This window comes from Panthera tigris, chromosome A1 (genome assembly GCF_018350195.1).
Source record: "Panthera tigris isolate Pti1 chromosome A1, P.tigris_Pti1_mat1.1, whole genome shotgun sequence".
NCBI classification, from domain to species: domain Eukaryota; kingdom Metazoa; phylum Chordata; class Mammalia; order Carnivora; family Felidae; genus Panthera; species Panthera tigris.
In genome coordinates this window covers 224,555,299-224,582,608 of record NC_056660.1, presented here as the reverse complement: position 1 = coordinate 224,582,608, position 27,310 = coordinate 224,555,299, and the positions used below count along the sequence as shown (strand labels likewise).

General features: G+C 47.7%; 1 protein-coding gene across 1 annotated transcript in view; it reads right to left on the bottom strand.

The window, feature by feature from the left end:
- Positions 1 to 27,310, bottom strand: part of MYO10 (myosin X) — a 228,834-nt gene that overhangs the window by 126,513 nt on the left and 75,011 nt on the right. Inside the window, exon 3 of the mRNA XM_042997350.1 lies at positions 4,376 to 4,534. Within this exon, the coding sequence (XP_042853284.1) occupies positions 4,376 to 4,534 (159 nt within the window). The remainder of the gene's footprint in view (positions 1 to 4,375; positions 4,535 to 27,310) is intronic.

The following is a 27,310-nucleotide window of genomic DNA, read 5'->3' as shown; positions in this document are numbered from 1 at the left end:
TCCCGTCCTCAAGAGCCCTTGGCCAAGCTCCAAGCTCCAAGCTCCAGGCAGGAGCTTTATAAACACTTCGTAGTACAGACGAGCAAGATGGGGGAAAGGCCCAAAGGTAACAACATTCCAGAAACTTTCCCCTTGTCGCTTGATTTTAAAGGAGTCCCGTCAGAGATGGGGGTTATGACATCTGACCTTTTAAAAAACATAAATTAAAAACCTGACACACGGGGGCGCCCGGGTGGCTCAGTCGGTTCAGCATCCGTCTTCGGCTCAGGTCAATGATCTCACGCTCTGTGAGTTCGAGCCCCGCATCGGGCTCTGTGCTGACAGCTCAGAGCCTGGAGCCTGCTGCAGATTCTCTGTCTCCCTCTCTCTGCCCCTCCCCAGCTAGCTCGCTCTCTTTCTCTCTTTCAAAAATCAATAAACATTTAAAAAAAAAAAAACTGACACACAGATTAAATTATTAATGTAGAGCCCAAGAGAAGGTGGGTAGAGAAAAGCATGCTCACCTGGGATTTGTCTGCTCTGAGCATTTATCCCTTTAGAGCTGTCTACCCCATTTTATTTTTTTAAGTTTATTTGTTTATTTTGAGAGAGAGAGAGAGAGAGAGAGAGAGAGAGAGAGAGAGAGAGAGAGAATAACCCAGGCAGGCTCTGCACCATCAGCATAGAGCTCAATGTGGGGCTCGAACTCACAAACTGTGAGATCATGACCTGAGCGGAAATCAAGAGCTGGATGCTTAACCGACTGAGCCACCTAGGCATCCCTGTCTACCCCATTTTAATGGAGGATGGTAACGGCAGGGAAAAATATCTTACTGGGGTCTGGTGAAGTCCTCAGGCAGTAAGGGTGGTCCCCAAGGAGGAAAAAAGCTAAGTCCTTTTTCACACAAGACAGTAGACCTTCCCACCTGGAGAGGAGTCTGCTCCCCGACGACCTGTGTCACCTGCCACTCGGAAGAGAAAGCCAACAAATAAAAACAATGCAAGATCCAGAGTGTCGGAGAAGGCCCACGGGGGGTTCCTTCTCAACAACATGACTCACAGGAGGCCACCTATGGTAGACAGAAGAACGTGCCCCTCCCCCCCCCCCAGACGTCCACGCAGAATCCCCAGGACCCGTGACTCTGCCGTATGCACAGGGCTGTGGGGACAGGATTCAGGCTGGAAACGCCGAGATAGGGAGAGGATCCAGGTGGCCCTAACTGCAGGAATCCTTGAACACTAGATGTCTTGGCTGCAGAGAGAGAAATGAGAAGAAAGGAGGGGAGAGTAGAAACACGTGAGGGGCTGGGTCCGCTGTTGCTGGCTCTGAAGGTGAAAGAAGGGGGCCCGCAGAGGCTAAGAGCAGCCCTGGCTGACAGCCAGCAAGACCACAGGGACCTCGGTCCTGGAACCGCATACAGGACCAGAAGGAGCAGGGGACAGATCGCCCCCTAGAGCCTCCAGAAAGGATCACTGACCTTCCCACACCTGGGTTTTGGGCTGGCAAGACCCCAGCCGGACGACTGACCTACAGAACCATAGGACAGCACCTGCTGTTTTAATGATGGCAATTTTTTATGGCAACAATAGAAAACAGATACAGCACCCCTGGCACAAGTAATTTTTTTTTCCTCTTAAAGACACAGCCAGGCATCACTCAGAGCTGGGAGAAAAGGCAGGAAAGCGGTGGTTTTTCTGGCAGGTGGTGGTTTTGTTTTGATGGGGCAGAGCCTGGCTTGTATGGTCTCCACCCCAAACAGCTTCAGTGATAAGAAAATCAAGGTGGCGGGGCACCTGGGTGGCTCAGTCAGTTAAGCATCCGACTTCAGCTCAGGTCACGATCTCAACGGTCCGTGAGTTCGAGCCCTGCGTCGGGCTCTGGGCTGATGGCTCAGAGCCTGGAGCCTGCTTCTGATTCTGTGTCTCCCTCTCTCTCTGCCCCTCCCCCGTTCATGTTCTGTCTCTCTCTGTCTCAAAAATAAATAAACGTTAAAAAAAAAAAAAATTAAAAAAAAAAAAGAAAGAAAATCAAGGTGGCTGCTTCATGATAATACAATGATCCAAGTCTCACAGGGCAGGCGCAGAAGGGCAGTATTAATTGAAATGACCTGCAAACTGACGTACAAAAATCCTGTGTTTTTCCCTCGGAGCAAAGGACAAAGGGGCGCCTGGGTGGCTCAGCTGGTTAAGCGTCTGAGTCTTGGTTTTGGCTCACATCACGACTTCGTGGTTTGTGAGTTTGAGCCCCACGTCGGGCTCCGGGCTGACAGCGTGGAACCCGCTTTGGATTCTCTCTCTCCCTCTCTCTCTCTACCCCTCCCTTATGGTCTCTCGCTCTCTCAAGATAAATAAATAAGCTTAAAAAAAAAAAAAGGCGGGGGGGGTAGGAAAAGTTGTTCATTGTAGGGAATAAAGCCAATATCCTATTCACAGGCTTTAGTGGGCAATTCAGCTATCAGGTTTAATATCCTCATCATCATGAAAAGAGGGGGAGGAAAACTTAAAAAAATTTTTTTTAATGTTTATTTAGTTTTCAGAGAGAGACAGAGAGCCAGAGTGCAAGCTGGGGAGGGGCAGAGAGAGAGGGAGACACAGAATCGGAAGCAGGTTCCAGGCTCTGAGCCGTCAGCACGGAGCCCGATGTGGGGCTCGAACCCACGAACTGTGAGATCATGACCCGAGCCGAAGGCAAACGCTTAACCTACTGAGCCACCCAGGAGCCCCTAGGAAAACTTTTTTAAAGACTCTGCCTTTTAAACCCCTTTGGTAGTTTTTTCCCCCTTCCAATTGGATTTTTCCTGACTATTGAACGTCGAGTAAGACCTCGTATCTAAAGACAGAAGAGTTTGAGTCCCGAAATACCTACAAGACGCACACACCGATAAAGAACTTTTAAATCTAGCCTCACATTTTCTCATCAACTAGAATGTTATTTCTAATACGTCTGGCGTTTATTTTGCAAACATTGATTACACAGCTACCAGGTGCCTGGCAATGTCCTTGGCTCAAGAAAGACAAAATAAGTCCTTGACAAACCAAGCAAGGAAACTGCTATGACGGGACAGTGTCAAATACTTACTCCTAAAGGCACAGGGGTGGTGACCTGGACACATGTAGTGGCTACTCCCTGGGAAGAAGGGAGTTTGCTGGTCACCTGGAGATTCTTTTTTTTTTTTTAACGTTTATTTATTTTTGAGACAGAGAGAGACAGAGCATGAACAGGGTAGGGGCAGAGAGAAAGGGAGGCACAGAATCCGAAACAGTCTCCAGGCTCTGAGCGGTCAGCACAGAGCCTGACGCGGGGCTTGAACTCATGAACTGCGAGATCATGACCTGAGCTGAAGTCGGACGCTTAACCGACTGAGCCACCCAGGCGCCCCTGGAGATTCTTGACATGGGGACCGAACAGAGCTTTGCCGGCACTCGGACAGCACAGAGCAGGCAGCCATTCACGTAAACACGTAGCAATGTTACCTTTCCTGAAGAACATACGGAAACTACTATAATCTGAAGACTGAGCGTAAGCAAGCTCAGCCAGTCAGAGAACAAGAACACCACGGCATTTCTCTAGATCAGGCTGTTTAAAACCACGCAGCGAACGTCAGGTCAATCGGGCAAGCATGACACTCGCTATGTAAAAAGCAGAGGAAAATTAAGCAGTAAACCTGCACATAACAGATTCCTCCTCCTTTCCCAGCCCTCCTCCCCCTTTCTAAGGGTAAATAAATAAACTGGAGGAACATGGATACCACGCAGGCCCGTCTTGAGTTTCCGTTAGCACCTGCTGGCTTGTTGTGAAGGCTGACGCTACTCATCAAAATCACAAATATATTGGCAAAATTAACCGTAACTGCTAAAGAACAAAAATTACTAAAAGATCGAGAGTTTTTACAATACTAAAACTTGAGGTTTTTAGGGACAAACCTGTACAAATTTGAACTTGACAAGAAGAAAAGAAAACCCACGTGTCAAGAGTTGCCCCTTTATTATCAAGAGTTGGAAACAGGCAGATGAAAAAAAAGATAAAATCTGCAGGCTCACCTGAACAGTTAAACTAATCTCCGTACTCTAATTCCAAAAAGTACGTATCACGGAAATGACTTTTTGAAATGATTTCTAAATACTACTTTCATTAACACCGATCTGGACCGCGAACAGAATGGCTCGTAAAAAGAGGTCAGATCACCTCTTTCCAATAGAAAGTAACGATCAAGGCAAGAAACGCGAGAACACGATTTCTCGAGCCACGTTTCCAGTTTGGCGAAACACCCGGAGACACAGTCTGACTTCGATTAACTGGAGGTTCTCAAAAGGCCAGAAAACACCCTCGGAAAACAAAAATTAACATTCACTCAAACCTGAGGGATTTTTACAGAGACTTAAAGTTGGAACTTACGTATATTTGATTTCTCTTATATCGCCGGTACAAGTTGTGCATGATGGAGCCCCCGTGGAGCTCCGTCAAGGTGGCCATGTCATCGACGCCCTCTTCGCTCACGGGGTGCATGGCGGTGACCTTCTGGTGGGTAATTGTGCTCTGCTTGTAAGTGAACACCTGGGAGCAGAATGAATTCAGTTGTTTAGTTATCGGTGGTGAATGCTGTCCGCAGACGTCTCCCACCTTAAAATACGATCCCAGTACCAGTTTTAGCACCAAGAGCCTGAATTGGCCAAGAAAAAGTACACTGCAGAGAACTTTTTCATTTTCTCTGTGCGCCTATCTATTTTTAGAGGAAGCAATCATTTGACAATTGCTATTAGATATTCCTAAAAGACATTATTAGCTCAAGTACTAGCCATCCCTTGGAGGACACAGAAATCATAAATGCACAGTTCGCTTCTCTGCAGATTTCTCCTGTTGCCATACATCAGTAAGGGTTAGGACCCTGGGTAGGGTAGGATCCCAGGGTTAGGACCCTGGCTAACCAAACTTTTAGAAAATAATTTGGCTTCCCTGCATAATGTTTCCCATGGGATCATACAGCATATCTCAAAACTTCATCATAAAAGCTCTTCAATTTAAGTGTTACATAAATTCACCCTGGCAGTCTCCACGTTTGTTCAAAGAGTGGAACGTACCTTCCCAGGAATGTTCAAAAAGATGTCCTTGGACCCTATCTCCTCTCCACCAGGATATGTAGCAAACAAACGCCTTCTCAGATTTAAAATAAAACTGGTGTGTTTGTCTATCTTGCTCAAAATTCCAAACACCATTGATGAGTGCCGCAGACACGCGGTAGGTAGCATGTGCATGACAGAATTCTGATATTTTAAGACTGATGACTGAATTTCCATGCATTTCTGAAATGCTTTTGTGCCACTGATTTGATTTAGGACTTAACCATGTTGGGGCACCTGGCTGGCTGGCTCAGTTGGTAGAGGACGCGAGTCTTGATCTTGGGATTTTAAGTTCGAGCTCCATGATGTAGAGATTACTTAAAAATAGAATCTTACAAAAAAAAAAAAAAAAGGACTAACCATATTAAGTCAGCTCCCGTCTGATGATCAAAGTTTGGCCAGCTTTACATATAAACTCACGTACATAACAAAATCATTTGATTATGGTGTCTACTCCATAATTATTCATTTTATACTTTTATAATACTCATCCTTTAAAGACATGAATATATAAAAAGGACCTAAGTAACGTGAAAAATGCACAGTCTTCACAGGCACACGTACTTCACATGTGCACATGCACAAAACGACTTTCTGGAAGAGTATCTGCAGAACTTCCTGACCGGGGAATTCTATTTTTAAATATCAACCAGATGCCTACATGGCAACAAATAGTATGTTATTGCAAAAGAGAATGACACACGAAGGAAAGCAAAAGTACCAATCCAATGGTTTCCAGTAGCCATGAAAAAGGGCATGTTTTATTTTTTCTAGAGAAAAAAATAAAACTTCAGCCGTGGCATTTCTGCCACACGAACCACAAAAGTTGGTCAAAACCAGTCCTGAGAAAGTGCTGGAGGCCAGGGCAGACACCGGAACCATCCTTTCTCAGGACGAGCCACTCTCCCCAGCTGCTTCCTGGAGGCACATCCACCAGGAGATGCTCCAGCCCCAGCGGCCCCACCTCCCGGCAAGGAAGCCAACCCCCACCTCACCCCCTGCCACGGAGGCACCCACAGGGCAGGCCAGGCCTGGGGCCCTCGTGGGGAGTGCAGGGTGGGGTATGCCACGGCCAAGATAACAGGTATTAAAGAAAACGCACAGGGACATTCAAGAGTGGAGGCATGCTTCTAAGACACTGACTTTCCATCCTAACTCATGGAGGAACATTGAAGGAACAGAGATTTAGGTCAAATGTAGAAGTCGTCTTGGGGCAATCTGGAAAATCCCAGAAGTGAACGGCTAAAAAAAAAAAACCCTCTGCCCTTCCCCAGCTTTGCCTCATGCCAACGATGCTAATCCAGGCGGGTTTTCTGGAAACACTAACCATTGGGCTGGCACTGGGGTCTTCACCTGCAGTGACTGTGACGGTGGGGGGAGGAAGCAGAACTTGTCTGGCCCCGTGAGCTCCCAGCCAGCTGAGGAGGGCAGAAAAGAGTCCCCGTGTCCCCTCTCTGCTCCCAGAGCACACGGGAGGCGGCTCTTCTCAGTCTGCTTGCTCAAAGCTCCGGCCACACAGCAGGCGGGGTGGCTGCCCCAGGTTCCCAGGAAAATGTGCCCACAGGAAAGACGACAAGGCACCACAGCGGGCGCGACGGGCTCCCGCTCAAACTCCCCCAAGACTCACCATCGGCAAGTCCCTCCCAAGGTGGAAACAGCCCTACCTGCTGCTTGAGTATGCTGAGAATTCCAGAATGTGAGGACAGAAATGTTTTAGAATACGGACATGTCATCTGAATTTCTATGGAGTCTGCCTTTTGGAAATAATCATATACAGCCCACAATACTTAGACACTAAGTGTTTATATATGTGTCTCTATACCTAAAACTAAATACTCATGTCATCTGTAAACATTTCATTGTCTTTTTTTAATGCCCTGGGAGCAGCAAGACAATGCGTGAGCCAAAATACAGAGGGGGGCACACGGGCACTGACAGAAATGGCTACACACTGTAGAGTTCCCACCTTCATACTTTTATTTGTCTTCAGGTTTTCAGGAGCATGCTGTGTGTAGAACAGGGACACATGCAGTGGGAAAATCCAGAGAACTAGGCCAATCCTTCCCATGGCCTCAAGAAGACAGAATCAAGATGGCAGGTAATAGTTACATAAATAAGAGGGGCGCCTGGGTGGCTCAGTCAGTTAAGCGCCCGATTTCGGCTCAGGTTGCGATCCCGTGGTTTGTGGGTTCAAGCCCCGCATTGGGCTCTGCGTCGACGGCTCCGAGCCTGGAGCCTGCTTCGGATACTGTGTCTCCCTCTCTCTCTGCCCCTCCCCCACTCACATTCTATGTCTCTCTCTCTCTCTCTCTCTCTCTCTCTCAAAAATAAATCAACATTAAAAAAAAATCAAATAGCTACATAAATAAGAGACGACGAACAGAAAAAAAAAAAAAAAAAAAAGACCAAAACTTTATGCCAACTGCAGCTGCTCAAAACACTGATTACTCCCAGAAAAGTAGGATATGTAGAAAATGTATTTGTGAAGGAAAGGCAAGGATAACCACCCCTTCAGAGATGGGCTAATATCTGTAAAGATTCTAGAATGGTGCGTGGGGCACGGTAGATGCTAAATAAGTGGGTGAGAAATTAAGGAAATGCATTCATTCGAACAAATATTTACTGGTGCGGTCTAAGCCCTGGGAATATGACTTACATTCCAACAAGGGGAAGAAAATAAAACCAAATATACACGTAACTATCACACATGGTCATGAATCTTTTTTTTTTTTTTTTTAACATTTATTTATTTTTGAGACAGACAGAGACAGAGCATGAAGCGGGGAGGGTCAGAGAGAGAGGGAGACACAGAATCTGAGACAGGCTCCAGGCTCCGAGCTGTCAGCACAGAGCCCGACGCGCGGCTCGAACTCACAGACCGCCAGATCATGACCAGAGCCAAAGTTGGACGCTTAACCGACTGAGCCACCCAGGCACCCCAAATCTTTATGAAGACATAAATCAGGGTATAGGGACCAAGTACCACCAAGGCTTACTTAATGCTAAATATGTGAGGACAGCCTCACTGACAGGGTCTCTACGTTGATGTTACCCTAAGGAGGTAAGGGATGGGATCCGCCCCCTGCACTCAGTGTGTTAATGTGCACTGGACGAATTAACACCTGATTTAATCTAGAAAGATTTCAAAGGATTCATGACACCCACAGTCTTAGTCAAGAATTTTTAAGGAGAGTCCCTTGAAGCATCAAAAGGCACGGCTACGTGCGACAATTAAGAGGGTATTAGTTGCACGAGATTATTCCCAAATAGCAGGAGAACTCTAGGTTTACAGAACGGGATTATTTTTACAGGAATTTTTTTGGGAACAAACAGCCAGAATACCAAAATGTATTCCTAAAAATCCAATTCAGAATAAACGGACTTCTTCCAACGGAGCATATACTAGGAGAAAGGTGGTAAGGTTAAGAAATGGAACAAAATATGGAAAGATTAATAGACAGGAAACCAATTTAGAGAAAATGCAGCCTCAGAACAAACAGCTCCTGTTATAGAAATACAAGCCGCGGGTCACAGGACAGGCTGGATTAAGCATGGGAGAACAAAGGAAACCAATCAACATGATTGGAAAAACAACTCAGAAGGCTTGCCTAACGCTGGGTCCGCTTCCACACGAAGAATCACAAGGTCTGAAGTCAATTAAGTAAAACATAGCTGAGCTACTATCCACTTTTACCTTGAAAAGTTTTTAAAGTTTTATTTATTGAAGTCATCTCTGCACCCAACGTGGGGCTCAAACTCACAACCCAGAGATCAGGAGTCCCACGCTCTTCTGACTGAGCCAGCCAGGCATCCCGATCTACTTTTAACCTTAGCATAGCACTTACATTGCAAGGAAACTCGCAGCACGTGAATGCAAGAGTCTCCATAACACAAAGTTATGTATATGTGGGCATATGTATACACACACACACACCTCTCTTATTGCAAGTCATTAGAAGCCCCAGTCATTACATTTAGCTTTTCTAATCAAAGAGAAAGGAAAAAGAGTAATCCTGTCATGTCCTCCCCTGATGGGCAGATGGGGTAGAGGGTGTTCTCAATCTGGGGAACCTCATCTCACTACATCCTAGAATTTCCGCTAGAGTATTTTTTTTAATGTTTATTTTTGAGAGAGAGAGAGAGAGAGAACATGAGCAGAGGAAGAGAGAGGGAGACAGAGGATCCGAAGCGAGCTCCACGCCGACAGCACAGAGCACAACGTGGGGCTCGAACTCACGAACCGCCAGATCATGACCTGAGCCAAAGTCAGACGTTTTAACTGACTGAGCCACCCAGGCGCTCCCTCAGCTAGAGTGGTTCTGAATTCAGCACCCCTCCTCCACCCACGGAACACGCGGCCCTATCTGCAAACAGTTTTGATGGCCAGAAACACCACAGGATTATTCAGGCCAAATGTCAAGAGGGCCAGGTGGAGATACCCTGGTCTAGAATGGCCAACCCACCAGGGGTCTACACAGATCCTAGAAAAAAAATGATGCGAACGAGCCAAGGCCTATGAACAAAACCTTTCATCAAATATAAAAACGTTTTGGAAGCAAAGACAGAAAAACACTGAATAGGGTTCATCAAAGAGCGTGACACTATTCTGCAATTTCGTTTTTGGCTCTTTGTTATTTGTCCTAAGAAGGGTAGGGGTGAAAATAACGACAGTTTCTAGGCATTGGGGTTTGCTTATATTTGTGTTCCCTTGTTCTGTATGTGTTCGTACAGATATGATCTACCTGTACCGTATCATGATCAGATGCTCATGGGCCAGCTCTTTCTTGTTCCTACCCCGTCCAGGGCGGCCCTCCCGTGTCGGGGCCACGTGCATCCCGCTACCTTCCTTGAGGCCTCAGCCCCAAGGTGATCCTCTCAGAAGACGCCGACGAGGTCAAGGGCACCATGTCGGATTCCTCTTTATTGCTGTGGGTACTCTCTTTCTAACTCCCGGGACAACCTGTAATCGCTTATTTATTATCTCACGTGTTCAAAAACCTCCTGTGGGTCCCCCACTCTAGGACCTCAGGTCAGTCTCTTTTAACTCATTTGACCGCAACCTACAGTTAAAAAGGTTTTATTCCATGAACTACCACACGCACAGTTTCATAAAACACTTGTCGCGATGGTCGACGCACCTCAATCCTTTCTACTCTGTTTCTTTTAAACGCCGGCTGTGACCCCGTAAACTGATTTCACGTCTGTTGTGGGTTGCGAACTATGGTCTGAAAGCTCCACGAAGGCAAGGAGCATGCCCACCTCGTTCCCCAGTGCCAGCCATGGCCTACTACACGGACTCAGTAAACACGGCATAAACACAGAGTAAGTGGTCCTCGCTTTCAAAACGATTATAACATGGGGCGCCTGCGTGGCTCAGCGGGCGGAGCGTCTGACTTCGGCTCAGGTCATGATCTCGCGGTCTGTGAGTTCGAGCCCCGTGTCGGACTCTGTGCTGACAGCTCAGAGCCTGGAGCCTGCTTTGGATTCTGTGTCTCCGTCTCTCTCTGCCCCTCCCCCACTCATGCTCTGTCTGTCTCTGTCTCTCTCTCTGTCAAAAATAAACATTAAAAAAAAAAATTCAAAATGATTATAACATGAAAGGAGAGGCAAGGTGGGGTAATGACCAAAACATGGCCTTAGACGCCTGGAGGCAGATCCAGCTGGATTCATTTCTGCTGGATCTGGGCTTCCGATCCTGTCAGGAAAGTGAGCAAGGTTCTTGCACCTGCTCTGGCCCATGATTTTTTTCCACCTGCAAAGTAAGAACGGTAATAGCAATACCCAACTCGGAATTATCACGAAAGCTAAGGAATGTAGGTAAAAGTCACAGGGACTGGCACAAACAAGGGCTCCACAAACGGCACCTATCCCCACGAGGGGGGCGTAATGCAAGGAAGAACAGAGAACGTTCTAAAAGGAAATGAATCAATTGTCCTTGCACAGAGGAGCCCAGACTCCTTAGACTTGAGCCTGGAGACTAGCTGTGTGAACGAGGCAATGAGCAAAAGGGAGGGGTACACATTCAGTTCTACAAACTTCAGGACAATCTCAACTTGTACGTTATCTGATGAAAAACCAACATATACCTTCTTCTATTTCGATTCCCTTCGCCCAAATCCAGTTGGCCTTGTTTGGGTTTTCTCTGGATTCGACCTCGCTTCTGGCGGTGCCTCTCTTAATTCAGTTTCCTACTTTCTTTCATGTATTGACTCATCAACTCATGACTAAAAGGATGATCAATGATAGAGGTTAGGACTTCTGCCTCCTGACCTGTGGCTAAATTGAGCAATCGTGGCAACCAAAAACGAGCTTTCTCATGGCCAGCCCCTCTGACTCAAGGCTCTCGGTGGCGACGGATGCCCTTAGGCGCACTGTGGAGTCTAAGAGGAAGTGGCCTCCTGTTTTTGCTGCTGCCGTGGGAGCCTGCAGAAAGCAGACGGGGCACAAAAATGTAAAGTCCACTAGAAAGTTCCACGGAAATCTCATCAAAAGTAAAAGTACTCTCCCAGAGTGCAGGGAGGAAATGGCCACGGTCCCTTGCGTTCAGCTCCCATTCATCAGAGACTTAGCATTTTAGTGACACGGCACAGGGGGTGAAAATCATCTTTACGTAAGGGTTTGGTGACTAGAATCTGCCCTGGGTGAGCTTCTGGATACCCGACGACTAAATACAGATAAAAGAAAGATTGAGATTTTCTTTTTCAGAGATTCAAATAGTTTGTGAGACGAAGCCATGTTTTAGATGTTCAGGTGATTTATTTTGAGAGAGAAAGAGGGAGCGAGGGAGGGGCAGAGGGAGAGGGAGACAGAGAATCCCCAGCAGGCTCTGCGCTGGTTAGATGCTGGGTGATGCAGGGCTCGAACCCATAAACCATGAGATCATGACCTGAGCCAAAATCGGGAGTCAGACACTAAATTGACTGAGCCACCCAGGCGCCACTGATTAAGCCATTTAAATTGTCATCAAGTTTTCAGTGCCTGACGCCACAGGGTGCATGGCATCTGGGTCAAAACCAGAGTAAGGGAAAAGGTTGGGCACAGGCACAGGGCACTTAGTGACGGCCGGCCGTGTGCACCAGGCACACTGAGGATATGCCCTCATGTGATCCGAGGCAGAGGAGGCCACACTGTTGCTCAGTCTTTTGGAGGATGAGTTCACAAAGGATCAGAGAAGCTAGGGAACTTGCCCAAAGGCACACAGCACAGCTAGCATTTGATTCCTTGGGACTGCGGAAAAGCACACACGGTGCAGCCAGACCTGGGGGGGTCACCAGTTCAGGGATAGCATTTTGCATTCCAGCTCTGCCAATGACTGGCTGTGAACCCTGGGCATTTATTCCGCTATGTTTCACTTCTTTACCATTTCTAGTTCCCTCGGTTGCCATTTGTGGCAGGCTGTGAGCTGGCCCCTGGGAAAACAAGGGTGACCCTGGGAATACAATAAACGGCCTGTGGTTCAAAGAGTCTCCCGATCACCAAGAAATGAGAAAAAAGAGCCATTTCCACTGTGTGGTGGGGGCCAGCGCAGAGGAAATTCCCGGGGTATGGTGGGGACCAGCCACGTGGGACAGACCGCGGCCAGGGAAGAGCAGAGACAAAGGCAAGACAGTGCAGGGCACCCGCGGAGTGGGGCGTGACGGGGGCAGGGTGTGGGGGGCCTCCTGTGCCCTGCAGTGACGCCTGGCCTCTGACCTGAGGTGGGGGTTGACACATCTCCACTTACTATTCATCATCACAGACAGCTGATGTCAAACATGACCCCGTGATCGCTCTTCTAGAGAAACAGAGAAGAGAGCTCACTACAAAATGTAATTCAATGAGTCCGACTTTCCAGAAACCCCGCAGGAAAGCGATGCCTAAATCACTTCAGGCGTAATCACTACAATCACTGTTGTCCCCAAAGTGGGGGGTTTCTTCCCGGGGCCCCTGGGGGGCTCAGTTGGTTACGCACCAGACTCTTGATTTTGGCTCAGGTCATGACCTCAGGGTTGTGAGATCAAGCCTCTGCTGCCAGTGGAGCCTGCTTAGGAGTGTCCTTCTCTCCCTCTCTGTCCCTCCTCCCCTCCTCATGTGCATGCTCTCCCTCGCTAAAACAAAATTAAAAAAACACTTTTTTAATGGGAGAGTTTCCAGGCGCCTAGGTGGCTCAGTTGGTTAAGTGTCTTTTTTTTTTTAAATGTTTATTCTTGAGAGAGAAAGAGCATGAGCGGGGTAGGGGCAGAGAGAAAGGGAGACACAGAATCCCAAGCAGGCTCCAGGCTCCGAGCTGTCAGCACAGAGCCGGACGCGGGGCTCGAACTCACAGACTGAGGGATCATGACCTGAGCTGAAGTCGGACGCTTAACTGACTGAGCCACCCAGGTGTCCCAAGCATTTGACTCACGATCTAGGCTCAGCTCAGGATCTCACTGTTTGTGAGATCGAGCCCTGCGTGGGGCTCTGGGCTGACAGTATGGAGCCTGCTTGGGATTCTCTCCCCCTTCCCTCAAAATAAACAAACAAACTTAAATAAAAATTGGAGGGTTTCTTCCTGCCTTCCTGTGCGCAAATAACACACGACCAAAAGCATCAGCAATGAGACACACAACACAACAAGGGCAGGAAGCTTCGGCGGGTCACTGAGCACGAGACTTACTGAGGATACTCGAGACTTCACAGGCAGACCAAGAAGGATTATGAATCTGAGTAGTCTCATGGCATCTAGGTGGCTCAGTCAGGTGAGAGTCGGACTTCAGCTCAGGTCATGATCTCACGGTTCACGAGCTCGAGCCCCACTTCAGGCTCTCTACTGTCAGTGCAGAGCCTCTGTCCTCCTCCTCTCTGTCCCTCCCCTGCTTGCTTGCACACACACTCTCTCTCTCTCAAAAATAAAATAAATTTAAGCATCTGAGAAGTGTAAAACAGCAGGAAGCTAACCTGTGGGCAGGACATCGGCCAGTGGAGAAGCAGAGCCCTACCACACGATGAGCGGTGCAAAATCAACTACCTCGTTCGCATGGGCAGCTGCCCCCAGCCTGGAAGGTCTAGGTGATGCCCTGGCCCCTGATCTCTGCTGGTGAACTTGAGAGAAAAACGTTAACTGTTATAGTGAGTTGGCAGAGTCGGGAGGAATGACTATCACGCTCACACACATCAAAGAACATAGTAGTGCTTGCGAGTTAAGGAAATTAAATGGAAAAGAAGAAATCGGAACTTATAGGCAACATTTAGGAATGGTGATTTTACAGAATTATGGACAGATTTCTTTTAAATGCGAAACTGTACTGCTTTTTTATTCATAAAAGAAGTTTTAGGAAAATCTGCCTGAAAAAAAAAATTACACTTGGTCCCAAGCTGTGCTAGGAAGTGTCTTGAAAGCTCTCTTGTATATATCACAAGATGGTCATGCCCCTTAAGCCAGTCTTTCCATGTTTGAAGAATTTAGAAAGAAAAAGATGGCTTTATACAAAATTTTTTGATGTTTATTTTTGAGACAGAGAGAAAGAGAGAGAGCGGGTGCATGCTAAAGCAGGGGAAGGGTGTGGGGGGTGGGGAGGGCAGACAGAGGATCCATAGCAGGCTCTATGCTGACAGTAGAGAGCCCAATGCAGGGCTCGAACCCATGAACTATGAGATCATGACCTGAGCTGAAGTCAGCCACTGACCCAACTAGGCCACCCAGGCGCCCCAAATATTTTTTCATTACAATCATACTAACTTATGACAAAATTATACTAGGCACACACATAATATAATGCTATGTTTATTTTTTTTAAATGCATGCACATAGATACACACACACACACACACACACACCAGCAACTCTGTGCCCACAGATACACACACACACACAAGCAACTGTATTCTTGGGCATTCCTTCTATATAACTGAAAACTTACATTTGCACAAAAACATGCACACAAGTATTCATAGCAGCTTTTTGTGTAAAAGGCAAAAGCTGAAAAAGCCAGTCCCAGAAGGTTACACAGGCTACGATCCCACTTACAGAATATTCTTGAAATGACAAAATTATAGAGAATGAAGGGCAAATTGGTGGATGCCACAAGTTGTGAAGGGAGTGGGGGCAAGAGGGTAATGGGTGTAGCTATAAAGGGGCCACATGCCGGGTCCCCGTGTTGATGGAAAGGTTCTGCATCTCGACTCTATGTCAAGACCCTCATTGCGCTATTGTGCTTGAGTTTTGCAAGATGTTATCATCGAGAAAGAGTAGGTAAAGGGTATATGGAATCATTCTGTATCATTGCTCACAAATGCATGTGGAGCTTCAGTGATCTCAAAACAAAAAGTTTCATTACCAAAAAGTATAAAAATATATGCAAAAAGGCTAGAAGAAAATATATCAGAACTCCAATAATGGATCACAAGCTTGTAGGTGTTTTCACTTTGTTTTTTATACTTTTCTATCACTCTTTTCCTATTTGCTACAAGCTTAAAACATTTCTAGCCTTAAAAAAAAACAAATCAGTCCAGGGGCACCCAGGTGGTTCAGTTGGTTAAGCATACAACTTCAGCCCAGGCCATGATCTCACGGTTCGGGAGTTCGAGCCCCGAGTCGGGCTCTGTGCTGACAGCTCAGAGCCTGGAGCCTGCTTCAGATTCTGTGTCTCCCTCTCTCTCGGCCCCTCCCCTGCTTGTGCTCTGTTTCTCTCTCTCTCTTTCAAAACTAAACATTTAAAAAAGTTTTTTCAAAAAATCAGCCCAATCAAAAATCACTATCAGTGAACATATCTGGATACATATAACTGATTCAATTAATTTAAACAGTGACTATTATAGAGCTATTTTCCCCAAATAACAAAAACGAAATGAAATAATACCCTCCCAAGAGTCACCAGCAATTAGAAGGAGTATAGGGGCTTCTCCTCTAATCCACTTGTAATAAGCATGATAAGTTTCAGCCCAGAGAAACCACAAAGCAAGAGGCAGGTATGGGACAAAAGCCTACAGACCCCAGGTTCTTGGTCCCGTGCTCCTGAGACAACTGGTCCACCAACTTTTGCTTCTGAGGCTCCTTACTCCTGGTCCTAACGTCCTGATCCTTGCTCTAATTTTGTGTGTTCCTTTTGGTCCCTCTCTTGCAAGTCAGAAGCCCAGACTCTGATAGCATGAACTTGAATTCTGGTATCGAAGCTCCATTCCTAGAATTCCAAACCATTTTGACGTTTCAAAAGCACCTCTTACACACACACACACACACACACACACACACACACACACACACACACACACACAGACCTCCACAACTTACCCTCATCTCTTCATCAAGAATGACACCTTTGGCACCTGCTGCCCAAGCTAGAAATTGGAGTCAACCTCAAAACCCCTCCCTACTGCTGACCATGTCTTCTCTGCAAGTCCTAGGTCAGGTGATCAACACTGTCCAGAACCCATCTGCTCTCCTCTTCCTCTGCCTGCCTCACATTTTTCATCCAACCCCTACAACTACTTCCTAATAAGTTCCTCTGCCTCCGATATCTCATGGCGTGAATCCAACGGTCCTCAAATTAGAGTCCAAGAAACATTTTTTTAACGTGGAGTTTTAATTTTAATGACTAAAAACGTTTTCTACTAGTTTTAAAGATAAGTTTTCTTGGCCGTGAGAACTGTGAATTCAAAGAAATTTTCAGAGATAAAATTTTGGTTTCTTACACTGGTGTTTCCCAAACTGGGACCAACTAGGATCTTTTAGCGGATTCCATACAAGCCTGAACAGCACAGACCCAGAGGGCTTTGAACCCAGTCTGCTTCCCATCAGCTAAGCAATCTTAACCTTCTCCGGTTACACCACATGCCAGCCCTCAGTTTCATCATCTATAAAATAAGGATGATAATACCTACACGTCAGAGTGGTAGTGAGATCAGAGTAAGATAATGCACAAAAGGAATTTAGCACAGCTCTTGGTACTGAGCAAGCAACTCAAATATTTCACCGTTAGCCGTGTTACTGTTACCAGTGACATGCATTGATTGGAATTCTCACAATTTGTTCCCAGTCACTTCCAAGATGAAGAAAAATCTCCTTATGTGGGTGGATTCCCTACAATGCTTTCCTGAGGGGCCCCCACTACTGCTCCTACCAAACTGACTCCAGGATTACAGACCGACTTAGAGTTTCCCGCCCCCTCTTTCCAACCCCTCACCATGTTCCATACTCCATGAACTGTCCTGGGATCTGTCCTGCATTCCTCCAGATGACCCGTCTTCCAAGCCTCCACCACCACGCCCAGCCTGGCAGGAGTGCCCTTCTTTCCCACAGCACCTTGGACAGAACCTCTCCTGTCACTTAACCACACTACGCTATCTTACCCTCTGTCTTATCTCTGCCGAGGGACCAGGACTGGCAGAACTTTCAGGCTCCTGTGTGGAAGCGGTGATTTCCTGGGGCCCCATGATGAAGATCTGCGGCTGTAGGTGGGCTGGTGGGGAGGAGGGCGAGACCAAATGGGGATGCCACAGTAGTCATGGATGCACTATCATCCTCATACTGGACCAGTCCGTGAGGACCTGGGCTGTATCTCGCGAAGATGTCTGAGTCCTCCTTGCCTCGTCAAACATCTGGCACCAGTAGCTGCTTACCAACTGTCTGCCAAAGTGATGAGCACCAGCTTCCTTCCATGGTGCTGAGATCATATACTTAGCACCCTGCACTGGTCATCTAAAACCGAACTCCAAAGGCTGAGCTGTAAATCAACGTTTTCCATTCACTGGCTGCTTTGAAACAGCCTTAAACTGAACGACAGTAATTCCTTGGCTGTTCTTAAGTGAAATGAAAAAAGACTTGGTCTTTGAGCCAAGTACGTGTCCATCTCAGAGTTCAAAAAGAGTCTAAATAATTTTTATAAATCTTAACTTTAAGCATTATGTGTTTTGCATGCCACTCATTTCCAAGTGTCAAATAAGAAGAGACTCAAGTTATTTATGAATGCAGTGAACAAACCCAGATTCAGAATGACTCCCGATTGAAGCCAGAAGTCAGTTTGGCTACATATGTACAAAGAAGTCTGCTGGACTCGAACTTATGGTCCAAGAAGTAGGAGAAAACACCACCCAGCTAATAGGAAAGGCCAGAAACACAGCACAACAGATCAGAACATGGATGAGCTCCCACACTTCCCCTGTGGGCCAACCCCCCACCCCAGCCCCCTGCCAAGAAAATCTCTAGAAATGGCAGAGAACTCTATTGGAACTACTGGACGGACGAAAAAGAGGCAGAAGGCCTGAAAGACAACAGACTGAAAAAAATAATAGGCTACTAAGTGAAGACAGAAAAGATCTCTTTACAAAATTATATTTAATGAAAAATAAAACACGAAGTACTAAGATATTCTTGCTAGGATACGGACCATGAGCAAAATAAGGGGGCTAAAAAGAATACTGCTGGTCTTTCCCTAAAAAGGTGCCAGCAGGAAATTGTTTCTCCGCAAATGTCTATGAACACAAAGGACATAAAAGCCCGGCATGCCTTCTGCTGGAAATCTGGCCCGGATATCCAAAAGCCAGAGTCACCAAGCTTTAGAAACTTATGGGAATCTGGTTGGAATCTTAATCTTGAGAGCCGAGGTCACGAGGAGAAACATGGCCATGTTTTTGTCAATATCATCCTCCTCCTGTTAGCTTTCCCAAAAAGGGAGTTAGGAGAGCCTTCTTTTCCGGTGATCGATATCCGTATGATAAGCCTGCCTCCCTTCACATTTCGGCTTTAGAATGTGACAGAGTCAAAACGCAGTATAAAGACAAAGGGGCCCCTACAGCGTCTCTGCCACCACCAAATGGTCCCTATTCCCACCAGAGAGCAGCTCCTCCTCCCGGGATGTAGACCCAACACTATAAGCTTCACTCCCCACTTTTACGTCCAAACTCTCACACCCACACCTGCTCTCAGGCGTCAGCTACCAATGTTGTTCCGCCTCCATCTGCTTTCCAGGGACAAAGATCAAAGATCCTGGAGAAGACGGAAACCAGCAACTGAGCGACCCCACGCACACGACACGAGCAGACTGATGAAGAACGTGATGATGGAAATGTACCAGGGGACGGCCGCCCACCTTGCGGGCGTCCGAAAACCGAGGAAGCTGCATCAAACTCAGAGTAGTCCGCTCCCTCTCTCCGAAGATTTGCGTTAGAAATGAATTCATCCACATTCTTATCATTCTCTATATTTTTAAGTAATGTTTTAATGCTATCTTACTCCCTCGATAGCTAGTCATAGAGGCTACCATCAAGAGGACGGGAGTCAATGCAATGCCCGACGGAATGGAAAATGACGCAGCTGCTTTGGGAAGCGGTCTGCCCGCTCCCTCCAAGGGGAAACCTAACGTTACCATACGTGCCGGCAATTCCACTCCTAGATGTATACCCAAGAGAGGTTAAATCAAGTCCAGGCAAAAGGCTGTACGTGAATGCTGACAGCATTATTTCTATTTGTCCGAAAGTGGAAACAACCCAAATGCCCATTGACAGATGAACAAATGAAGGTCACGAGGCATGCCTGTACAATGGAAGATAATTCCGAAAAAGGAATATAGTACGCCACAACGCGGGTGGGCCCTGAAAGCATTACGCCAAGGTCAGAACAAGGTCAGACAGAGAATACCACATGTTATAGGATTCCATTTATATCAATGTCCAGAATAAGCAAATTCGGAGACAGAAAGTAGATGAGTGGTTGTCAGGGCTTGGGGGGGGGGGTGGGCGGGGGGAGTTGGGGGTGACTGCTCACGGGTTTGAGGTGATAAAATGTTCTAAAATGGACCATGGTGATGACTGCACAACTCTGAATATACTAAAAATCCCTGAACTGTGCACTTTAAATGGGTGAATCCTATGGGGCGTGAATTATATCTTAATAAAGCTGTTTCGCAGAGGGTGGGGGGTGCCTGGGTGGCTCGGTCGGTTAAGCGTCCAACTCCTGATACGGGCTCAGGTCATGATCTCACGGTCTTGAGATCGAGCCCTGTATGGGGCTCCACATTGAACATGAAGGCTAAGATTCTCTCTTCTTCTCCTCCTGCCCCTCCCCTGCAAGCACTCTCTCTTTCTCCCTCTCTCAAAAACAACAACAAAAAGTTGTTTTGTTTCGTCTTGAACAAATACTCGAATCAGGCACTTGGTCCAGAAGATGGCAGAGGAAGACACAGGAGCCTCCCCCTTGCTGTGTGCCGGGCCCACCTCCCATACTGAATGGCACCCACTGGAGCCCCCTCAGACACCCTGCCGACCACCACCCTGCTGATTAAAAGGCAGGCACCAAAGGGGTATGATGGAACCGCAGGCAGAAATGGGGTAAAACGAGCATTTCTGGAACGGGGATGGTCAGCCTGCACACAAGTGGACCCACCCTGCAAAAACCAGGAGCCCTGGGCTGACCACAAGGCATTCTGGAGAAGAGAAGGCCAGGAGCAGGGGAGACGGCTGAGTGAGAGCTCAAAGGATTAGGCTGAGGATGCCCAAGTCTCCTTCGGCTCAGACCAGCCTGCTCACTGACCCTGTGCTCCCTACACTCTGGGTGTGCCTTCCCCTCACCCCCCTGTTCCCCTACTGCCCTGCTCCATGGATGTGTCTGCCACCTTGCCACCAATCCAACCCTTCCTGGTTTTACACTACTTGGGTAAGAAACTTCAACACTGGGGTGCCTGGGTGGCTCAGGCGGTTAAGCGTCCGACTTTGGCTCAGGTCATGATCTCGCTTGTCCATGAGTTCGAGCCCTGCATCAGGTTCTGTGCTGACAGCTCGGAGTCTGGAGCCTGCTTTGGATTCTGTGTCTCCTTCTCTCTCTGCCCCTCCCCAACTTGTGTTCGGTCTCTCTCATTCTCTCGCACAAATAAACAAAAAAACCTGCAACACTAACCCAGGGGTCTCACACGAGCGCCCGGTTCAAGGTAAAGTGCACTTGTGGCGTTCGGCCAGGAGAGTTCTTTGTCATTCGTGGGCAGGTATTTAGTGCCCAGACCCTGACCCTGAAATGTCTGGCCTCAGTTTCAGTGACCAGGGGACAGAACCCCGCACGTCTCCAAATGTTATAATGCCCCCGGCTGGAAGACACTGGGATGCACAGAGCATGGGCATCTCCAGCGTAATGAAATCAGGCAAACACAGGCACGCACAGCTACACCTGGGGTTTAGGTGGAAAACTCAGAAGTCTTGAGAAGTCACCAGCAATCATTCGCTTAGTCTGTCTTAGACGCCTGTGCTCGAAATCACTTTATTAGGCATTATTTCAGATGACTGGGATTATCTTGAAACACCACATTCTATTTCATTAACAATAAGTGAAAAATAGAATCCTTTTGGCAGAGTGAAGGGGTCCTGAGCACCGGGCTGCATAATAAGTCAGGCTGGCATCTCCTACAAGGGCAAATCTGTGCACGTGGCTGCCGTCCTGGCGTTGCCTGGGCACGAAGTCATGGCAGTCAGCTACCATTTCCTGTTCTAAGTGCAAGGTCCCGTGACATCAAGAGACAGGTGCAGAGAACGGTGGGCATTCATAATGCCAGGTAGATGCCCATTGCTATAGGCTTCCTTTCTGATCTCCCCAACAGTCTTGTCACTTTCCACAACTTTGCCGGCACGTTTACGTGAAGTCCGGCAAAAAGGTGCCAGGCAAGAGATCCAATTTCTTTGCTTGCAAGGGACCTGAGAATAAGATATATATTTTTTTTAAGTCTGTGGGAGTATTTTCTGTAAGATGGAAAAGGATCTGTCTGCAATTACTAGATAAACTATTAACACTTACTAAAGCCCTCAAAAGTCATTAAATAGAGTTTACTGAGAATTTAAGAGCAACGTTAACAGATCTCTCCATACAACTTTCTACGACAAGGTGTTTTCCGTCTCTCCACCAGGACTGTGAATGTTAAGGAATCAACTGGTGCATTTGGCTCCATTTTTCTCTCAAATACAGTACTGACTCAGGCAGAAATGAGGCAAAACCAGAACTCCCAGGAACTTTGATAGTCTGCAGAGAATTCTACAATTTTGGATTAACTCTCAAACTAAGAACCCCTGTTTGGGATTCATACTTGTTTTAAAAAATCTGCTACTTCAAAACCAGTAATTGTGAGAGCATCTAGCAACAGCCATGTGATCAATGGGTTTTTACAAGAAACATCCTTCCCCCAAAACGTACAGACTGGTAAGCAACCCAGACTGAAAGTCACACGGTCAATTTCCTACATCGGCACCGTGACTACCTCGGTGGGTGGCAGTGTGTCCCGGGAAAGCTGAGAAGTGACATTTAATTCTCCCATAAAGCGTTTTAGTGTGACGGTCATTGTGACTTAGAATCAGCACTGTTATTCTGCTTTTCTGTTTTTTCATTCTTTCATAAACATTTTTATTTGTAAGTACTCTCTACACCCAAGGTGGGGCTTGAACTCACAGCCCCAAGATCGGGGGGCACACGTTCCGTCAAATGAGCCAGCCTGGGTTCTGCTTTCCGAACTGGGTTCTGCCATTTCCCTGAATACCTAGTTAGAAATGCAGAGCGCTGTGCACGGCCCCAGAAGGAGGAGCCTGGGTCGGTGCGTAAGACCCAGAACAAAGGCCAGGCTGAAGCTAGACCTGGGGGTCATCCTCCAGCTGTGTGGAGGATGTGAAGAATTACCAGAAGATGCTGTCACCTGGGTCCCACCTCCAGTGGTTCTGATGGGTAGAGGTCCGGGGTGGGGCCAGTGAACTGGGTTTTGGCAAATCAGCTCAGATGACAGTGGGGTTGGTGACAACCAGGAACCACTAGACAGCATCTGAGATCATAGTCTCCCCTCCGGAGGACAATCTGAGAGCCGTTGCTACAGCCCCTGCCTGAGACAACACGAGGTAATTTGAGCAGAAGCCTCATAGGACAATGAGACCACGGTTAGAAAGAGCGTGGTGTGGTACCCAGCCATGCTTAACAGATGCCATTATTACTCCCAATACTATACTTATGTACCTACCCCTGTGTGACGGGGTGGGGAAAGCGAATTCAGGCAATGGGTCCCATGAAACAGCCAGCATGAACAGATGTGGATCTGAATTCAAGGACTATCAGCGCACAAGGAAGAATCTATAGAATATTTAAAAAAATTTTTTTTTCAATGTTTATGTATTTTTGACAGAGAGAGAGCATGAGCAGGGGAGGGTCTGAGAGAGAGGGAGACACAGAATCCGAAGCGGGCCCCAGGCTCCGAGCTGTCAGCACAGAGCCCGACGCGGGGCTCGAACTCACGGACCGCGAGATCACGACCTGAGCCGAAGTCGGACGCTCCACCGACGGAGCCACCCAGGCGCCCTGAGAAGCTGTAGAATATCAACCATCTGAATATCAAGGAAGAAGAGTTTCAGGATCTATGTGCTTGGGTAACTTAGTAGCACATTTCGGGGGAACAAGAATTCAGAGCAAGAATTCAGATCTGGATACCAAAGCAGTGATTAACATCGAACATTGTCCATCGAACATTGTCTATACAACCGGGGTTCAAGCCTCGGTTCTCCCACGCCCTGTATTTTGGCAAGCCACTTTGTTACAGTTCGAAGAGGCTATCTGTGCACTGTAATTCCAAGTTTAGCAGGAAGGGGAGGAACAGAGCAGGAGTGCGGGCGGCCAGGTAAAAGTTGGGGAGATCTGCGGATGCAAGGAGGAGAGGAGAACGGGGTGAACAGAATGTCGCCAAGCTCCGACAGTCTCTGGCCAGGTTTCCTACTGATGACCCGTAACAGAGCAATTAAAAAGACAGAAATAACACGGAAGTGTTTAAGCACACCTGCCCCATGAGGCTCTTTGCTTTGTATTTCTCAGCAGCAACACCTGATTTTTCTGTGTTCCGATAAGCCCTTGTGAAAAAACGCTTCATGCTCTAACCCTTGCTACTGGGAGGAACAGAGCTGCTACTCGCACACTGGAAACTGAGCCGAGTGTTAAAAATGTCGGGGCCCCTGGGTGGCTCAGTCCACTAAGCATCCGACCCTTGATCCCTTGGCTCAGGTCATGATCTTATGGTGTGTGACTTCGAGCCCCATGTCGGGTGCTGTGCTGACAGCCCGGAACCTACTTGGGATCCTTTCTCTCCGCCCCTCGCCTGCTCATTCTCTCTCTCTCCAAATAAACAGACATTTAAGAAAAATGTTTCTATGTCTTCGGAGGAAAGGTGATAATTGCCAACACGGTACAAAAAAACCCCCCAACGGTGTAGACACTTCAAGTGGCCGCTACCAACAAAACCAACATATGGGGGGAAAAGAAAGATTCAACGTAGGGAAGGTATCGTTACTTAAGAAATAAAAAGGAAGTGATTTCAAATGTTTAGAAGCTGCTTACATAACCCTGAAGACCGACCCAGAAAAAAGGATTACTCAGAAATAACACGCGGTTTCAGATGAATTCAGTTTTGAGTCTTTTCACGGTGTGTTAGAAGAACTGAGATATTACACGTAATCATTTTGTGGGTTGGGCAAAGCCTATTCAAACGGAGACAGTATTTCTGCACCGAACCAAAGGTCAGAGCAAATGATCAATAATGCAAACGATGCTGTTGCCCAGGTGGATAGTCCAGCAGATTTTCCAGATTTTAGAAAAACAGCTTAAAACGTCTTTCTTTACCTTGCACCAACACCAGATTGGCCTCTGCAAATACCTTTTTTTTTTTTTTTTAAGTGTTTATTTATTTTTGAGACAGAGCATGAACGGGGGAGGGTCAGAGAGAGAGGGAGACACAGAATCCGAAGCGGGCTCCGGGCTCCGAGCTGTCAGCACAGAGCCCGACGCGGGGCTCGAACTCACAGACCGTGAGATCAGGACCTGAGCCGAAGTCGGAAGCTCAACCGACTGAGCCACCCAGGCGCCCCTGCAAATACCTTTTAAATCACGCACAGGCAAGCAGGAGACAGCGGGGCCGGAGGTTAACTTTCATTTGAACAACGTTAATTTTTCAACTTTCTCCCAGGTAGAAAGGATAGCTGTGTCTCATGAGCTCCACGGACCGTCAAACTGGAGGAGGCTTTGTGGCCTGAGACACTAATAACGAATTCAGGCTGCCCTTCAACAAAGCCACGTTCTATTTGAACTCTTAACAATGGAAGCTGACTTCTATGCCAACTCTTCCTGCAAACTGTTTCTCATTAATAAGCTTTTTTGAAAGCGTGTCTAAGAATAAAGTCGATGATCTCTTTGTCCTGGCCTCCTTATTCCAGGCTCGGGGCCTTGGGAGTTTTGTTGTTTTTTGCTTTTCCCTAAACGTGAGGCACACATGAGGCCACAACTAGGCACAGCCATGAGACTTCCCGCTGAGATTAGCACAGTATCTGATAACTACACAAACAGGCCTCAATCACAGAAGCTGGGAGACAAATCTTTCGGGAGTATCGTTAGCAGTGGGGGTAGGATTACATAACAAACAGAAAGTCAGGCGGCAAGTATATTCTTGGTTTCACAGTATACGGTCAGCCCTCGGCCAGAGACCCTCATAGGAAACCCTTCACACGTACGTGCACACTTTAGAAAACGTGTCCCCATGCCTGTCGGAGTTTAAATACATGTACTTTCTGATGTGTGCGCTGACCGAGCTGGGGGGGTTTAAGTCGGCCTGCCTGCCTCTTGCCAAAAGCTCTTTTGTTCAAAACGTACTGACGCCAGGCCTGGGCACTGTGCAAGAGGCTGAGAAGATACAGTCAAGAGAGGGAGCGGAGATCCAGGGAAGGGAAGAGGCAGACTGAGAAATGGATCTTGAAAGTACCTTTAAAAGGTGCCGCACTAAAGGTGCAGGGGCAGACCAAGTTCACCAGGGAAATCACCTCCTCACGATGGTCCTGACACTTTAGTGATGCGACCTGACGCGGACAGGTCCACTTTTCGGAACCTTCCTAATCTATCCCAAGGCTGCACAAACACCTCCCACTGCCGGTCACAGGGCTGTTGGAGCATCAGAGAATGTGGTTACGATGCACAGGTGCAGGGGACCGAGAAGCACAGGCCAAGAGAAGCAAGCACGGCTTGATGTGATTCAGCCCACTGGCTCAATCGTGAAACTGTCAAAGGCTTGTTTCCTTGAACAAGCCTGCTGTGGGTTCTGATTCTGCTCGCCCTGCTTCCTCCCATGACCTCTGTGCTCTCAGCCCCGAGCCCGTGGCCACACAGCCACAAGGCCCTTCCCTGCCACCCTGGCAGCCAGCTGACACCACGCCCAGCTGGCCTGGTTCAGCACCCGCCTCCCCGTGTCCCAAAACCTTCCACGTGCTCCAGTTAGAAACGTGCCCCACACCTACCCTCACCTTGGAAAGTGCTCCGCCAGGGGCGCCTCGGGGGCTCAGACGGTTAAGCGTCTGACTCTTGATTTCGGCTCAGGTCATGACGTCACGGTTCGTGGGTTCGAGCCCCGCGTCGGGCTCTGTGCTGACAGCTCGGAGCCTGGAGCCTGCTTCGGCTTCTGTGTCTCCCCTCCTCTCTGCCCCTCCCCCACTCGTGCTCTGTCTCTCAAAAATAAACAAATGTAAAAAAAAATAATAAAGTGCTATGGCAATGACCCACTCACAATATTCTTATAACCTGTACGTGCACATCTACATACACATATACACAAATATCTCTATACACATATGCGTATACATATGTATGTATAATTATTGCAATTCTCATCTGTATAACCTGGCAGATGCCCATGTTCCATCTGGCAATCAGCCCTCCGGGCAGGTGCTACTCTAATCCCGAATTTATGAACAAGAAAACTAGGACCCGGAATGTCCTTATTGAAGGTCCTGTGGTTAGCACGTAGCAGGCAGGGCTGGGAGTCCAAAATGCCCCATCGGAGCATGCCAGGCTGCTGCTGAAGTGCAGGCTTGCAGACAAATCAGTGTGTGCGATACTTTCCGGGTTCAAAATACTTGTTTCATTTGTTTCCACAGGTCCTAAAACTCCCTTATCTAATGTTTTAAATATATTTTTTAGTTTTTTAAATGTTTTTTTAATGTTTATTTTTTGAGAAAGCATGTGTGTGTGTAAGCAGGAGAGAGAAGGGGAGGGAGAGGGAGAGGGAGAGGGAGAGGGAGAGGGAGAGGGAGAGGGAGAGGGAGAGGGAGAGGGAGAGGGAGAGGGAGAGGGAGAGGGAGAGGGAGAGGGAGAGGGAGAGGGAGAGGGAGAGGGAGAGGGAGAGGGAGAGGGAGAGGGAGAGGGAGAGGGAGAGGGAGAGGGAGAGGGAGAGGGAGAGGGAGAGGGAGAGGGAGAGGGAGAGGGAGAGGGAGAGGG